The sequence below is a fragment of the Penaeus chinensis genome, chromosome 16 (genome assembly GCF_019202785.1).
Source record: "Penaeus chinensis breed Huanghai No. 1 chromosome 16, ASM1920278v2, whole genome shotgun sequence".
In the NCBI taxonomy this organism is placed as follows: Eukaryota; Metazoa; Arthropoda; class Malacostraca; order Decapoda; family Penaeidae; genus Penaeus; species Penaeus chinensis.
This window is the reverse complement of record NC_061834.1, coordinates 14,420,711-14,438,210: the sequence shown is the minus strand read 5'-3', so window position 1 is coordinate 14,438,210 and position 17,500 is coordinate 14,420,711. Positions and strand designations below refer to the sequence as shown.

The 17,500-nt window shown below is 44.3% G+C and overlaps 1 protein-coding gene across 1 annotated transcript in view; it reads left to right on the top strand.

The window, feature by feature from the left end:
* The window catches only part of LOC125033351 (nephrin-like), a 192,636-nt gene that overhangs the window by 135,382 nt on the left and 39,754 nt on the right, over positions 1 to 17,500 (top strand). The window contains 3 exon segments of the mRNA XM_047624776.1: positions 4,945 to 5,255; positions 5,476 to 5,629; positions 6,285 to 6,413. Of these exon segments, the coding sequence (XP_047480732.1) occupies positions 4,945 to 5,255; positions 5,476 to 5,629; positions 6,285 to 6,413 (594 nt within the window).

The window sequence follows — 17,500 nt, the reverse complement described above, 5'->3', positions numbered from 1 at the left end:
GACGCTTTACCATACTGTCTCGCTGACAAACACAACGACACGCATTTATATATATTATTTTATCTTCTTTCACACTCTCTGCTTGCGCAGTGTTTGTTTATGGCAGATGCTTTATGGACAGAAAGCATGGGAGGAAATATTACAGGATGCACAATGATAGTCGTTTTGCCAATGGGTAGATCAGCTTTATTCTCTTCCAGTGCGATAGCCTTACCCACATCGACGGCAAAAGCACGAGCTAAACACGCCACATACAAAGCCGCCCTACCAGATGCGCTCTGGAATCAGTGCACGGATGTCTAGACAGGCGTACTTTAACCGGACGCTTTGACGCTGTAATCAAGCGGTGTCGTCCGTCGTCATCAGCTGGCACAGGAAACCCTTGGCACCGCCCGCCATGTGGCTGACGGCTAATGGAATCAAGACGTTAATCGGCGGCGTCTTCCCCTAGGCCTCGCGGTCTCTCGGTCTCTCGGTCTTGGTGCCTAGACTAATCAAGAGTTCCTTGTGATTTTATAAAATGAATATAATTAGCTTTGCGGATAATCTCAAGTATGACTAAGGCTTTTAACGAATCCGAGGGGAGGCGACCGCTCAGGAAGAGTGAAAACAAATCTCGAGGGGAGCGGGACACCCAACCGCGATTCTGGCTTAATCTCCATAATTACGATGTAGTAATGATAGGCGTTATTTGTAAATAGTCGTCGCAAAAGAGGGAGATATTTCTCTTGCAAACAGGATGATTTCCATGAAACTCTACGGGAAGTGAGTGACGTATTTTCCTCTTCATAATCATATTACTTCAAGAAGTCATAGTCCAGTTATAATCGTAGATCATTGTAGTTTCATCTTTTAGCTTGGTACATTTTCCTTGACGGCATGTGCCTCAAACACACATTATGGCTCGGTCATCCCGAACTAGACTTATTTCCGCACCTTTAGAAATGATGTGTTAATTAGATTTCATTCTCAAAGGTTTTCTCAGTTAATTGATGCCATTAAGTGTAATTTTCTCGTGTTCTGAGAGACATTCGCATCGTTCGTGAAAAGCCAAAAGACGGACAAGATAGAAGTCTTAGAGGCGGGGTCTTTTTTTATTCTTATTTTATTCATTATATATATATATATATATATATATATATATATATATATATATATGCACATATGCATATGTATATATGTATAAATATATGTGTGTATTTATTATATATATATATATATATATATATATATATATATATATATATTCATTCTCTCTCTCTCTCTCTCTCTCTCTCTCTCTCTCTCTCTCTCTCTCTCTCTCTCTCTCCCTCCCTCCCTCCCTCTCTCTCTCTCTCTCTCTCTCTCTCTCTCTCTCTCTCTCTCTCTCTCTCTCTCTCTCTCTCTCTCTCTCTCTCTCTCTCTCTCCATCTCTCTCTCTCTCTCTCTCTCACTCTCTCTCTATCTCTCTCACTCACTGACACATTCTTACTTTCTAACTCTGTAAATATATTTATGTTCAGATATTTTCCTCCTCCACGGTGGATTCTGCTCTGAAAGTGTTAACCTATATGATGTGTTTTGCTTCCTTTCCTTCTTTCAAGGGCGGTTATATCAAGGTATATTCTTTTCTTTTCTGAATTCTCATATTTTATCTATTCAGCGCGTATATGTGGGCATGTAGTGTTTTTAACAGTTCATTTTTTTCTAGAATATAGATGTGTTTCTTGATTAAGTAAAGGAAAAAAAAAAGAGTGTGAAGCAGCCTAAGTAAATTTCGTGAAATGCACCGAGATGATCATCATCTGAAGACCCGAGGGAAATCTTACTGACGCGCGGTGTCAATTGAGCGCAATTACGTCACAGAATCTTACAAGAAGCGCATGGCAATCCCGTCACAGTGCCACGCTCTGCCGTCCCGTTACATTCGGTAGGGAAGAATGCCAGAGCTTTTCACATGTGCACACATGATAGATAGAGAGAGAGAGAGAGAGAGAGAGAGAGAGAGAGAGAGAGAGAGAGAGAGAGAGAGAGAGAGAGAGAGAGAGAGAGAGAGAGAGAGGGGGAGGAGAGGGCGGGGAGGGATAAGGAGAGGGAGAGAGACCGATAAATTTTAGCACCCGATGAGAATATTATTTCCAATAGATGTTTAGAACTTGAAGACAAGAAGCGGTATGAATTTGTGTCCATCATTGTACGTGATTTGTTTTCCATTTTACATACTCGGAATAGGAAAGAATAGGGGGAAGGGGAAAGTAAGAGGAAAAAATAAATAAGGGAAGATGAAAAGGAAGAGGAAAAGGAACAAGAACAAGAACAGGGATAGGAAGAAAGAAAGAAAGAGAGAAAGACGAGAAAGAACAAGACAAAGTGGAGCAGTGGTAGTTGCGGAGGAGGAGGAGGAGGAGGAGGAGGAGGAGGAGGAGGAGGAGGAGGAGGAGGAGGAGGAGGAGGAGGAGGAGGAGGAGGTAAGGGAATATGAGAACGAAGAGGAAAAGCAACAATAACAAGTACAGGAACAGAAACGGGAATAGGGAGAGAAAGAAAGAAGAGGAAAAACAAGACAAAGAAAAAAGAGTGGTAGTGTAATAAGAGAAAGAGGGGGAGGAAGGGGAGGGACGGGGAGGAGGGGACAGGTACCTCGATGATAAGTTAGCAGAGGTTACGGAATATTTTTGTGTTTTGATAAGTCCCTTGTCGCTTAAACTGTTATTATGTAAATTCAAAACTGAGACATGTATAATACATTAGGTAGAACATCCGGAGTGAGCCTGTATGCTGGGAGTTATTGTTGGGGAATTTATATATATATATATATATATATATATATATATATATATATATATATATATATAGGCGTGTGTGTGTGTGTGTGTTCATGTAGATACGCATATATTTATCTACACGCACACGCACACGCACGCACACACACACACACACACACACACACACACACACACACACACACACACACACACACACACACACACACACACACACACACACACACACACACACACCACATATATATGTATGTATGTTTGTTTGTATGTCGTATAAATATACCAAAAGAAAAACAAACAAACGGAGAGAAATACTGATTTCGTCTTTCAGTGCATAACGCTGCAAACTAAATAATGTTATTATATTGGAAAATAGATATTGAATAAACAAAATGCATGAGTGAGTCACACCTCCTCCTCGCTTCCACCCCCCCCCCCCCCCCTCATCTGCCCGCCCCTCCCCTTCCCCCACTGGTTCTCCCCTCTACTCTCGCCTCCCAGCCCCGCCCCTCTTCCCAAGCCTCCCCTCTTCCCAAGCCTCCCCTCCTCCTCCACCCCCTCTCCAGCCTTCCCCTCTCCTCTTGCCTCTCCACCCCCTCCCCCTTCTCGCCGGCCTCTCCCTCTTCTCGCCTCTCCACCCCCCCCCCCCCCCCTCCGCCCGCTCCTCCCTCCCCACCCGACCACCTCGCCTTCCAGCCGCCCCGCCCCTGCCCTTCCAGCCGCCCCGCCCCTGCTGCCCTTCTGCATACACTGTCGCCGAGACGACGACCACTTAGGAGATCCAACACTCCTTCAAATAGTGGCCCTCCACCCGCCCTTCTATTTATGTGACGTCCAAGTGCCGTAAAAACATCTTGGAGGGACTGAGGGGCCCGAATATTGTAAGATTTCGAGAAGAAAACGCGTGGAACTTCGGGGAAAATTCAGCAACTCTCCAATTTCCTTGGGCACTGAGCGCTGACACAGTAAGATGGATGGCTGGTGCCATACGGGAGGGAATTTCAATAAGGGGCTTGGTTGTTTTATGCCGGAGCGACTAAGCAGGAGACAGGTCCTCCGGCCGCCCGCTCCCTTCCTGCTCCCCATCTATGATCCACGGTAGATAAGGAAGGGGAGGCATTATTTATGTACGCCTACATATGTGTTCCCTCACACCTGTTGAACAAAGTTCTCATCGGAGTTACGGAAATGTATGGCCGTAGACTCGAGCGAGAGGGAATGGCAGGGCGAGGGAGATTTTAGGACGCTGAAGCTGCAGAAAGATAGAGAACAGAGACGAATAGACACGCTCTTATCTGACATCTTGAGAAATGACATGCTTTGCAGCTCATGCTTGCTTGTTTAGCCATGCATACACTTTCACCAACGTTTGCTCTCTTTATCGCTGTCTTTTTCTCTTCCTCCTCCTCTTTTCGCTGTATTCGATTGTGAATTCAAGTGAAGGAGCCGTATCTCGAACGTCTTACAAGGCCAGTTCCCCAGAAGCCCTATACCTGGATCTGGATCTGATTCTCGCCCTTGGTGGTATTTCAACAAGGTGATAAAATAGGTCATCTCCGCGGGGGTTGGGAGCGCAGACCCGCCCGCAGGTGTGCTGGCGGCGGCTGTTGCCTTCATTCCAGCCTCGCAGCCTCGCACCTTGGGGCATCGCTGAGCCTGGCCTCGGAGTGCCGGCGAGCCGGGCAGCATCCACGCCGTCGGAAGGTCTGTAACGATGCGGAGCTGCGACGTTTCACGGACCGCCGGCGACGTGAGGCAGGGAGGGGGGGCATCGTTAGGGAGGGTCCGAGATACGGGAGACACGTCACGCGAAGATTTACGGCGAGGAAGGAAGGGGGGAGGCTTCCTTGGGGGATCTTTAAGGAGGTCGCTTGGGAGAGTTCGAGTGAAGTGGACAAATTATGCTGAAGCGGCTGAGATGCCGCGATGTATTTAACATGTGATCAGATTAATGGTGGGCCGGTGAAGGCAGTTAATCATTATTATGCCTAACAGCAAATGATAATGGAGAGGTTTACAGTTACAGTGTACTATTTTGTGATTAAGACGACTTGTAAGGCCCTTCATGTGCCGAGTCCTTTTCCTTCCTTCACATTGCTGGCGTTTCCTCTCATTTCAGGCATTTCCTCACATCTTACCGGTGGCTCCTCGATCTCTCTGACATGAGTCTCCTTCCCCACAGGTCCGCCTCTGCCGCCGGTGTTGCACGGCTACAGCGAAGGCGCGGGCATCCGCGTGGGCAGCCAGCAGCGGATAACCTGCGTCTCGAGGGGCGGCAACCCCCCAGCGCACCTGCAGTGGTACCGAGACGGCCAGAAGATTCCTTCAAGGAAGCACAGCATCGATGACGTCAGCTCGGCCGAAATCGAGATCGTGGCGGAGCCGCAGGACAACGGGGCGCAGTACCGCTGCGAGGCGCACAACAGCGCCGCTTCGTCGCCCGTCAGCGTCTCCACGACACTCGTCGTCTTCTTCCCGCCGGAGACCGTCAAGGTGAGAACCTCTGCCGGGAAAAGAGTCACAGGAAACATGACGCTTAAAGATAATGATAATTACAAAACTAGACGCCTCCATGCGCATATACATAAGGAATTTCTATGTATGTGGTACTTCCTGTTATATATGAACTTATTAGGACATCTAGGGTAAAATGTATTGCTCCTCATTATTAGCTTATTAGCAAGACCATGACCGCTGATCCCTTCCGTTGCAGATCAGCCAGAGTCCGCGGCGCCTGAGTGCGGGCAGCCAGGCCATCCTCACCTGCGAGTCAGGGCCCTCCAACCCGGCCGCTACCATCACCTGGTTTAGGGGCGACTACAGGATGGCAGGCCGCCTGCAGGAGACCTCTTCCAGCCTTAATGGAGGTCAGTAATGGAGGCCCTAAAGGTTTCCGATAGCGTGCCTGTCCTCTGCGTAAGCGGCAGACATAAGAACGCGCGACCGTCTAGTGTGCCAAGAAACAAAGCGGGGATTGGGCTCTTGCTCTCTGATCTCACATATGAAATATAAACGTCAATGCGGGTGAAAGGTTTGGTTCTAATAAAGTAGAACCTTTGCTTTGGATGTAATGCTATTATTAAATAAAATAGAAAAGTTCACACTCCTTCTTCCTCTCTCTCACTCTTACTCTCGCTCTTGCTCTTGCTCTCGCTCTCTCCCTCCTCCCCCCCTCCCGCTTCCCCCCCCTCTTTCTCTCTCTCTCTCTCTCTCTCTCTCTCTCTCTCTCTCTCTCTCTCTCTCTCTCTCTCTCTCTCTCTCTCTCTCTCTCTCTCTCTATCTCTCTCTCTATCTCTCTCTCTGTCTCTCTCTCTATCTATCTATCTATCTCTCTCTCTCTCTCTCTCTCTCTCTCTCTCTCTCTCTCTCTCTCTCTCTCTCTCTCTCTCTCTATCTATCTCTCTCTCTCTCTCTTTCTCTTTTTCTTTACAATTTATCTTTTTATCTTTGTTTGGCCCTCGAGAAGTCTTAAGATTAAGCAGAACCAGTATTCACTGTTGTAATATTTTCCTTGTGTTTCAGGCACACGAGTGACGAACGTGTTAGCGCTCAACCTGACAGCGGCCGACGATGGTCTCACCTACTCGTGCCAAGCGAAGAACACTGCCTTGCAGAAAGATGTCACACAGTCTGTCACTCTCCATGTCAACTGTAAGTACCCTTCGAAATGTATTTTCTGGCAGGCATATCGTATTCATGCTATGCAGGCTGCTGTGGTGAAAAGTTGGATGTAATTCAAGCGTGTTAGTTGTAAGTGGTTTTCCGGATTTCATGCACATTGCGAAAGAATCCTGCAGAGGATGCAGGAGTGGCGTCTTTGATGGAAATTTTGTGGTGAACGACTTCTATTCCTTAGCGTGATCATCAAACCTCAAAAATGTTGGCGAGCAATTTTTGTCAGGAGTCAAGGCCAGTCCACGGCAGGCACGTGATATCCAGGAAGTCTGGAAATATCATGAAAATTAAAGTGCATTATTTATGGAACTCTAGCAAAAACCCAGCAAAGTGGAAATGCAAAAGATCAGTTATCTCAGGTCTGCCATTTCCTCTGGCTTGATCAGGATAGCCGGGCTTTTCGAGTCGCAGTATATACAAACAACCGGAGGCCTGTGAGTGTTAAAGCCAATTTAAATGTAAAGTGGGTAATTGCAGCTTGTTTCAAATACGAGTCATCATAGATTGGCGAGAGCCTTGAAACTCCGTCGTCATCCAAGCATTTCCCATTCATCTTCCGACAATCCGAGACTAAATATGCGTTAAAAATGTAATGGGCGACGAGGGGCTTCTATCTCTCCGCCCGGAATCTAGAGTCCTCCTTGGTAATGCTAATGTATTCACCTATATTGCACTCAGAACTTAAGCCAAAATTAAAAGGATTTTTTCGTATGTGAATATCAGTGAAAGGAGCGAGGGCATCTCGCGTAGGAACCAGATATTCAAATGAAAGTAGTATTGCGCTAATTAGCATAATATTTACGGTTTTTCACAGCGCGCTCGATTAAACGCTGAAATTCTCCGCAACCCGAGATGATAACGTTGCTTATTTGTCTGTACTGATGACCTTCCCGGGCGTTTAGACATATTAGTGGAGCAGTTCCGACATTTCACTCCAGGGGCTCCGTCGGATAGAGTCCCCCCCCCGGCTGCCGACCCCGCCGAGACGCCTGCTTTACGGTAATGGCGAGTCGTACGCGGGCGTCTCTTATGCCTTAGAAGCCCGACCCCAGAACTCGTGCCTCGCGTCTGGAAGAGTGGTTGCTCTGACGACATTGGGTTTTTATTGTCAGAGTTGATTTGTTTGTAAAGCTTGGTAATAGTCAGGCAATATATTTGAAATGCATTGAAAACGTGAAAGCGACGAATGTTGAAGAAGACTTGTGAACACTGCAGTCGATTAATTTTGCTCAGATAATGACGCTTTGGTCTGAAGTTCGTGAAGCGTTGCCAGGTGATCGAAGTCTCCCTCCGCCGCCTCGTGCACAGAGGGCAAGTCCGCGAGACACTTCCTCCCGGAGTCAAAATAATTGGAAGTAACCGAGCGAAAGAAGACACGAAATTCCTCCCCGACTTGGGGCGTCGGAAATGGCAACGTGGCCTTAATATAGACGACCACAAACTTCCCGGCGTCTGGAGAGGTTAGATAAAAAAAAATAATAAGTTCCTTAGGCAGAGGGGAGAAAATGTTGAGAGAAAAAAATAATAGGATGGTTATTAAACAAAATACATTCGAGAAACGCTGTTCACCTCATCATTTTTCACGAGGACAAGGAGAACTCACCCTTATTGTAATTACCCGCGATTTTGCTCCTTGAGAATAATGATGGCGAAGGGGGTTCTACGGCGGCGCTGTGTCAGGGATCACGAGGGATTACGACCCAAAAAAACAGCGTTGTTACCAGGGTGATTTATGGAGGATTATTCCCTAGTGTCACACCACCAATTTTCTCTATAGTGTTCCCCTCTCCGTTGCCAATATTCGCAATCCACTTTTTTGTTTTTATTGCACAGTCGGAGTGCTAAATTTACCGCCGTTTCCGACCTGGAAAGTTTGATCACGGAGGAAAGCGGGAGATTATCGTCGTCTCGGCAATTTTCCTTCGTCCCCCCTTTCGTGTATGAGGTTCAAAGAAAATGGGACGACATCACCTTGAAATTTTCTTGCAGCTGCGGTAAATGTCCTCTTGCTGAGAAAGTCGTACGTCGGTAGGTTCCTTTTGTGCCTCGTTCTCCGCAATGAGCGTATGGGATTTGAGCCTTGCGCATATGATCATAAGAGCCATAGTTGCTGTCACTTTCTATGGGATGAGATCGCTCCCTTGTCTTTCACCTCACCATATCTGTCAAGATAAAAGATAACCTTAATGGACCGTTTAAATAATAAACTACCGGCCCCACCAGCCTACACCTTTCAGACTAGATTGCGAAGAGTTTTTCTTCCTTTCATATGTTATACGCATATAACATTAAATATAACCTCGACAGTTCTCTTCGATAGTGTTCTCAGTTTTTCAAAAAGAGCCTCTATGGAAAGACGTGTAGGGATGAATATTTTAAGCACGGAGAACCGAGCTGCCAAGGACAGGCGGGGCAAGGCAGTGTGTGGGGCCTCGGGGCAAAACCGACCGATAAATCTTTACAATTCTGTGGAAACTAAAATGGAAAATGATTTAGAGGCTCTTGTTCTTCAGATGTAAGGAATGGATTTGGGGGATGTGTTATTTATTTTGTAATGAATGCACTTTCTTTTCATCTGATACGATACGTCATTGTTTCTTTCTGTCCATTGATATGTGTATTAATATGTTCATGTATTTATTTCCATCAATTCATTGTATGCATTTCACTTTTGCTCGATCTCTCTCTCTCTCTCTCTCTCTCTCTCTCTCTCTCTCTCTCTCTCTCTCTCTCTCTCTCTCTCTCTCTCTCTCTCTCTCTCTCTTCTCTCTCTCTCTCACACACACACACACACACACACACACACACACACACACACACACACACACACACACACACACACACACACACACACACACACACACCTTTATTTATATAAAATAAAGGGCACTGCACTTGCGTCTACATCACTGCACATCTATATGCATATGGGTCTTTGATGCATAGATGAATATGAATAAAGTTAGATGTGCAGGTGAAGACAGTCTCGAGGGAAGCAATGAATTTACCTGCGCATGGAAATATTTCAATGATCATAAGTTATAGATAAAGTATGACACAACGTATTTTACAAGGATGACAGTAAAGTCAGCATTTCTAACTCTAGATGGGCGCTTTTGTAACGTTTCCTGCCGCTTCAGCCACTCGCCAGTTCGATGTTAATGGCACTTTTTTGAGAAAATTCCGTGTATTACGATCTCTAGCTGATATCACTTCCTGCGTGTAAACACTAAAGCCTGCGGCGGTGCAGGAGTGTAAGGCTACTCCGAGAATAGAAATGACGCCTCCATGTCTGGCAACAGTGCGGCTGCTGATGGTCTCGGCGATATCCACACCCGAATCCCCACGATCCTATAGCATCTTCCGAATTTAATCTAGATGGAATATTAACATAACTGAGCGGACAGACGGAGCCGACCGCCCGACAAACGCTGCAATCTGGACCCGGTCGAAACGCAGTGGAACGTTTCCCGCGGAGGAAGCCTAGAAGTGCCCTCCTACTGCCACCAGTGTTGCCAACCTCGCCTCCAACATTTTTCCCTTATAAGTCTCCTCCATTGTTATGGCGAAAACTGTAAAATGCATCGCGTCGCAAGTCGGACTTAGCGCCTCATTAGGACTGGAGAGCGAGATCGGCTGTCTCCAGCGGAGGGGAAATCCGGGGAATCGGCGTGGCGCGATTCGGCGGCGTCCGCGAATTACACGATGCGTCCGTGATCCTGACCTCGGCGCGGCGGGTCAAGAAGCCATCACGAAAACTCGAACAATTAGTTGTTGCAGCCACTGAACTATATACCTGCAGCCACGAGGGCGGCGCAAGCTCGTGCATTCTGCACCGACAGGTACCGTATGTAAGATAGTTAGACTTTTACTGCAAAAAGCTGCGTGTTTGGAAACGATATGATTTCGCGAAGTATCCACAAACATATAATTGTACAGTCAACTATACATATATTCATGAATTAATACAAATGTATTTATACAGTAGATACTACGCACATGCTTAACACACACACACACATACACACACACACACACACACACACACACACACACACACACACACACACACACACACACACACACACACACACACACACACACACACACACACACACACACACACACACACACACACACACACACACACACACACACACACACACACACACACACACACATACACCCACACACACATATATATATATATATATATAGAGAGAGAGAGAGGGAGAGAGAGAGAAGAAGAAGAAGAAGAGAGAGAGAGAGAGAGAGAGAGAGAGAGAGAGAGAGAGAGAGAGAGAGAGAGAGAGAGAGACTGTCATACTTGTCCCCGTCAGCGCCGCCTAGGAAGGGGTCCTCCTGCACGCACTTCACTGCGCCCATATGCGCAACGCCGCTGTCAAACCGGAGTTCGCCCAGGAGCGCATTTGCACACAGTGCGTAACTTACGCTGCCTCCGCGTCGGTCAGTGTCTGGCAAGAAAATTCCCCCCCCCTTCCCCCGGGCGATGCTCGCCTTCGCGTCCTCTCCCCCCCTCCTCCCCCGCTCCCGCCCGAACGCAGGTGTGCACATGGCCCGGCGTCGCGGCGTGAATTCAGCCGATCAATCAGCGCCGGGCTTAACCGAGTCTACTTGACAGCCCAAACGAACGGAGAGCGCAACAAGCAGTGGGTTTCATATCACCGGATTTCCAAGCACATTAAATCTAGCGCAACAGAATGCACACATTACAACATGAAAGAAAGAAACTAGTATATGCAGTTTTTGCAGAACCTACACACAAATGCATCAGAAAAAAAAACAACAACATTTCAAGCAAGAAGAGCAGCCATGGCATTCTTCTGAAGAGTAGCATCCTCCTATCCAAATGGTACGCTGTACCTGACCAGCAGTATTGTAGGTGTGTACATTCTACCTGTCTGGCGGTGTGTTGGGTGTGTACACTTTCCAAGGCCAAGGCTAAGCGGGCGGAGGGGGTGGGGGGCAGAGGCAGAGCGAGGGGGAGGAGATGTTGCCTTATGATGAACGTTTTCGGTAGAATGTTTAGGAGCAAGATGAACAAAAGTTATTACAGATAAGGAAGAGTTATAGTATATTTCGAGGAAATATATTGCTTATCACTTCCACTGGGACGTGGGAGAATAATGAATACATAAATTCAAATTATTGTCTTTCTGCAACCATTATACGCAGCACTAAACCACATTTGCCTTTGCTAAGAATATTCGATATCTCCACATTATGACAAAATTATACAAACTGCTCAAGCACAAAGAGAATCCGTTTCATTTTCGCGAGACTCTCTTTGTTTCTCAGTTCAAGGAAAATGCCCGAAAATGAGATGTCAGGCGAACGGCAACACTGCGAAGGCTACAACCCGGTTACATCGCTCGCGGTTAACCTATTGTTTCCCTCCATTTAGCCGATAGCTGTAGTTCCATTGATTTTATGTCAATATCATTTACAATTTAAACTCCTATCGGTTATGGGAAAAAGATGAAATTGTTTTACTAGCTGAGAATTACGAGGTATCGGAGCCTGCGTCTAGGCGGGAGCGGCGGCAGGCAGCGAGAGGGGCAGGGAGGAAAAGGTGAAGACAAAGCTACTGTTGTCGTCGCCGCCCACAGATGGCGGTGTGGGTGCTCCAGGCGCCCGCGACCGGGGTCATCGAGCTCATGCCCGCCCCGCGAACATCTGCACATTCTGAGGTGTCGATGCAACGCCTAATAAAATCATACTAAACTTGGAAAGACGCATAACTGGTTGCTCTCGAGAGGCTGAGCGGCCACCTGGGAACCGCTCCGAGATTCTTTTGACGTAAACGTAAATGTAGGTGGAATGTTTCGTACGCCCGAGAAATGCGAATGTGGAGAGTGCGACTGCAGCGCGAAGCTGTGACGAGGTTTTGATTAGAGTTATGATTGCACGAGGTCTGGCTGCCGAGACTAGATAAATAAAATTGTAACTTCTTTCACTAATACATATTTTCGAATATATATGTATATATATACATATATACACACACACATACACATACACATACACATACATATATACACATACATACATACACATACATACATACACACGCACACATTTATGTATATATATACATACATGGGTATGAAATATATATATGTATGTATATATATATATATATATCCTTCTATTTATATCTAAAACTATCTATCTGTATATATGTATATATATACCTATATACTAATATATATATATATATATATACTAATATATATATATATATATGTATATATATATATATATATAATGTATATACAATATGAGTTGATATATATAATTATATATACATGATTATATATATAAAAGCATACATGTATGCATACATATATGCATACATGTATGCATATGTACATATATATATATATATATATATATATATATATATATATACATACATATATATATACATACATACATATATATACTTTCATTTATACATTCATATATAGAGATTCACACACGCGCGCGCCACAAAGACAAACACCCTACTCATAGAGAAAAACAAATAAAACACTGTATCCTTATTATACATGATATTACGTGGAATCAACGTGTTTGCACACTTCCGACCTCGGCGGGGTACTCCAAAGCCAGCGCTTGGAGTACCGAGACAAAAGCGCCGAATGAACCAGTGCGGTCGCTAATAAGATTCCAGGAAGGAGTCACAGCGCTTTCCGTGAAAAGGGAAGACCCGCCAGAGGGGGGGACTCGCCCCCCGCGCAAGATGAGAAGTTGGGCACTGTTTCGGAGGTTCTGCTGAAATGGCAAGTGATGCTTATTTCAGCCTGCTGGCAAGCATTGCTGATAAAAAAAAACATTTTATACTTCAGGAATTCATGCCACTGTGCATTTTTTGTTCTATATCCTTTTAAAACGCAGGCCAGTTGATATTATTTTTAATTGACTTCATGATTATTCAAATACTTGTGCTTAAGTTTAGTTCCAAAAACTCATAATTTATACCAAGAGCAATGTTAAACACATAACAGAAATGCACCGTAAACACCATACACATAAATCTCGAGGTTGAAAGCTTGTCTACAGTAGTTGCAATATTTCAGCCGTGTGAGTGACTTGGATTTCAGTCTCGGCCGATAAATTCGAGTTCCAGGGCCAGCCACACTCCTGTGGCATCCACTTGACCACAATTGTGCGTAATAACATTTATATCGATATAAATCCAAGTCGCAAGTTGCTCCGGCTAACCGCACCCACTCGTCCACTCATTCGTGATTTTGCTCTTTTACACACAAAACTTACAAACGAGTATTTCGCTAAGTGCTATCGCCTCAGAACACACGACGCAGTCACACGCACGTGACCTGCTTCAGGTGCTTCAGTACCTCATGGCATTCACGTGCGATGTTGATATATATGTGTGTGTGTGTGTGTGTGTGTGTGTGTGTGAGTGTGAGTGTGAGTGTGAGTGTGAGTGTGAGTGTGAGTGTGTGTGTGTGTGTGTGTGTGTGTGTGTGTGTGTGTGTGTGTGTGTGTGTGTGTGTGTGTGTGTGTGTGTGTGTGTGTGTGCGTGCGTGTTATACATACACATATACAACTAAATAAATGGATAAATAACCAATGAATAAATAAATAGAAAAAATAAGTAGGTACACATACATACATATATATAGATAGGTGTATATATAATATACATATATATATATATATATATATATATATATATATATATATATATATATATTATATATGCATATTTACATTTATATATGTACATATATATATATATATATATATATATATATATATATATATATATATATATGCATACATACATCTTTTTTTGTTTATTCATTTATTTCTTCACTTTTATTAATTTTTCAATTTTTATGTACTTATATATATGTTTTTTGTATATATACATATACACAAATGTATTCGCATTCATAAATGCACATAGTTTGTAAGATACGCGCCGAGAGGCCGCCGGGCGCAGGCACCGAGCCCCGGGTCGTAAAACATTGCATCTCCAGAAAGCGCGGCTATTTCCCAGCCCTCGAGCTCCAGCACGTGAGCCTCGAGGGGAAACTCCTCACAATTGAGGTTCCTGCGGCTGCCTGTTCCCTTGGATCAGCCTCCTGGGGATGGCTGTGAATATATTGGTTTTGTCCCCCGTCAGTTCCAGCGAGGAGGTTCTTTCCCGTGGTTTTGTTTTGCTCTTTTCCCGCGCGCCGAGAGTCGCCATTGTGATGCGGCCGCCGTGCTTAGCGCTGCCTTCGAGGTCGCGCTTAAGAATTAGTTTCTTGACAAGATTTGTTGCTGATACATCACCTTTTGTGTATGCATGTGTATATGTATGTGTGGGTGTGGATGATGTTTGTTAATTTGTTTATTTATTTATTTATTTAATCATGTGAAGTGTATTCACATATATCTACCTAATTTTCTGTCAATCTATCTTTATATCTATCTATCTATTTATTTCTCTATACACAGATACACACGTATGAATATATGTATATATATATTATATTTATATATAATATATATATTTATGTATATGTATATATATATAATATATATATATATATATATATTCAATTGTATGTATATATATCCACATATATATTTGCATGCGTATGTATTAATGTGTGCCAAAGCATCCGAAGAGAAGTTTACACTCACTAGCCAGAGCGTCGAGCGAGAACCCAAACACCGTAAGGCTCTTCTCGTCGTCCGTGCACCCCGTCGGCGCGGGTCGTTTGCATCACAACTCGGTTCATAGCTGGTAATTGGAATGATAATTCTGTTAGTGCTATGATTATTTATAGGATAGTAATTGCATTTAGAATGATGGCGTTAATGATATACACTATTGATTATCAGCGATGATTAAGATATTAATTATCATATTGATATTGATGAGTACGAAATTATGATAATGTGTCCAGTATTATCGACGTGGAGGACATGACCTGGGGCCGCGTGCGGGCTTGACCAGGATGTCCACTAACCCAGAGCCATTTTCCTTGGGGTTTTCTACCGGCTGGTTTGAGCAGGGAGAAGGGCGAGGGCGAGGGAGTGCACGCTGGATGGCTGGAGTGTAGTGGCTTGTGGTTAGTGTGGAGAGTGGGCGGCGGGCGGGCGGCCGGGGGGGGGGGGGGGGGGGCGTGGAGGTAGGAAAGGGTGAGGACGCGGCGTGGAAAGGGAGAAAATAAGAAACCAAAGAAGGAGAAGGAGATAGGATGCAATAAGAGGGAGAAGAGCATGACTGGCGAACAGATCGCAGTCAAGGAAAGAGAAGACAGAGTAAAAGTCAGGTTAGAAACGCGGAGTGAGAGATCGTGGAGGAGGAAGGGGCTTAGGGCGAGGGAAGGAGTAGGGAGTAGAGGGCCACTGCGGGGAAGAGGGAGGGAGAGAGGGAAGGAGGGAGGGAGAGAGGGAAGGAGGGAGGGAGGGAGGGACACACAAGGGTCGCCCCAAAAACCACCAGCAGAATAAAAACTTGACTTTGAGCTTCCCCGCGGCTGGACCTGCACCGCCACCGCCCGAGCTTCCATCGTCACCGTCATCATGGCCGACCGCCGTCATTACCGCCGTATTTATGGCTGCCTCAGCCGCACTGTCTATTTCTATCACACTTTTCTCCAGCTCGACGGATTTCGCGTACGTGCAAGTGTGCGTGAGTGTGTTGGTTCGCTCGAGGTGACGCGCCAAGTTAGGTGCTTCGCTTTTTACTCAAGATGATCTCGTTCAGTGTAACATGAGTCGAATCTTTTCTCACGAGCATGTCTGCCTACGCCTTTTTTCTACTTGGCTAACAGTGAAACCTATGCTGGATGAAAAAATCCGATTCGAACGTAATGTTGTAGGCTACGTTGACAAAAAATAGGATGCCCTCTATATTAGGTCTTCTGATTGCTGAAATTTAACATGAAAGGTATTCTGTTCACCGCTTTTTTCCGGGAAGAGACCACGTCTGTTCTTCAAGTGACGATGTCTTTTTCTGATGATTTGTTATTCCCACTGAAGATTTGAGTCTCCCGCCTTAAGCGCAGGATGTCTCCTTCTCCGGTCAGACGAGTCTGGAGTCATCTCCTTATTTTGGTCAAGAGGACCCGACCTGTCTGCCTCCGGGGGCTTCCACGCTCACGGAGGAGCGATTATCGGCCACGTCTGCTGGGGAAGATTCGGTAGTCCGTCTTGGTGATTAAAGATCCTGTTTGCCCGTGGCAACCTTAGGCCGTATAGTATGAGGATTCTGCGCTGGGCCGAGGAGGTCCTTCGTCCGAACAGGGACGCGCAGTGGGGAGCTGGAGAGGAGGGATGGGTGGGCGGAGGATCCTCTGTGATGCTCAAAGGAGTGTCAGTCATTAGATGGACGACTGGAAGGATTAAGGCAAGGGAGTTAAATATTAAAAGAAATTGTGATGAATAAAAAAAAAAATAATAATTCAGATTTAAAGATGCGAGAACTTTAATGGTAAAAACAAGTTTGATAATTGTAAGGATTATAATTATATCAAATATGATAATGATGAAGATAAAGATAATAAGAGTAATAATGATAATAATGATAACAATCATAATAATGATAATGATAATAACTACAACAACAAAATCAGGACCATCATCACCATCAACAACAATGAAAAGAATGGTAATAGTAATGATAAGGATACTAATAATGGTGTTGATAATGATAATGATGATGATGATGATAATAATAATAATAATAATAATAATAATAATAATAATAATAATAATAATAATAATAATAATAATAATAATTTGAATAATAATAATAATAATAATAGTAATAGTAATAATGATAACAGTGATAATAATGATAATAGTAATAGTGATAATAATAATGGTAATAATAATGATGGTGATAATAATTATTATTATTAGTGTTATTAGTCCTGTTATGATTATAATAATAATAATTATCATTATTGGTATTATTAATACAACAATGATAATAATGATAATAATGATGATGATAATAATAATAACAATAGTAAAAATAATGATAAAAAGAAAATAATAGTAATAATAAT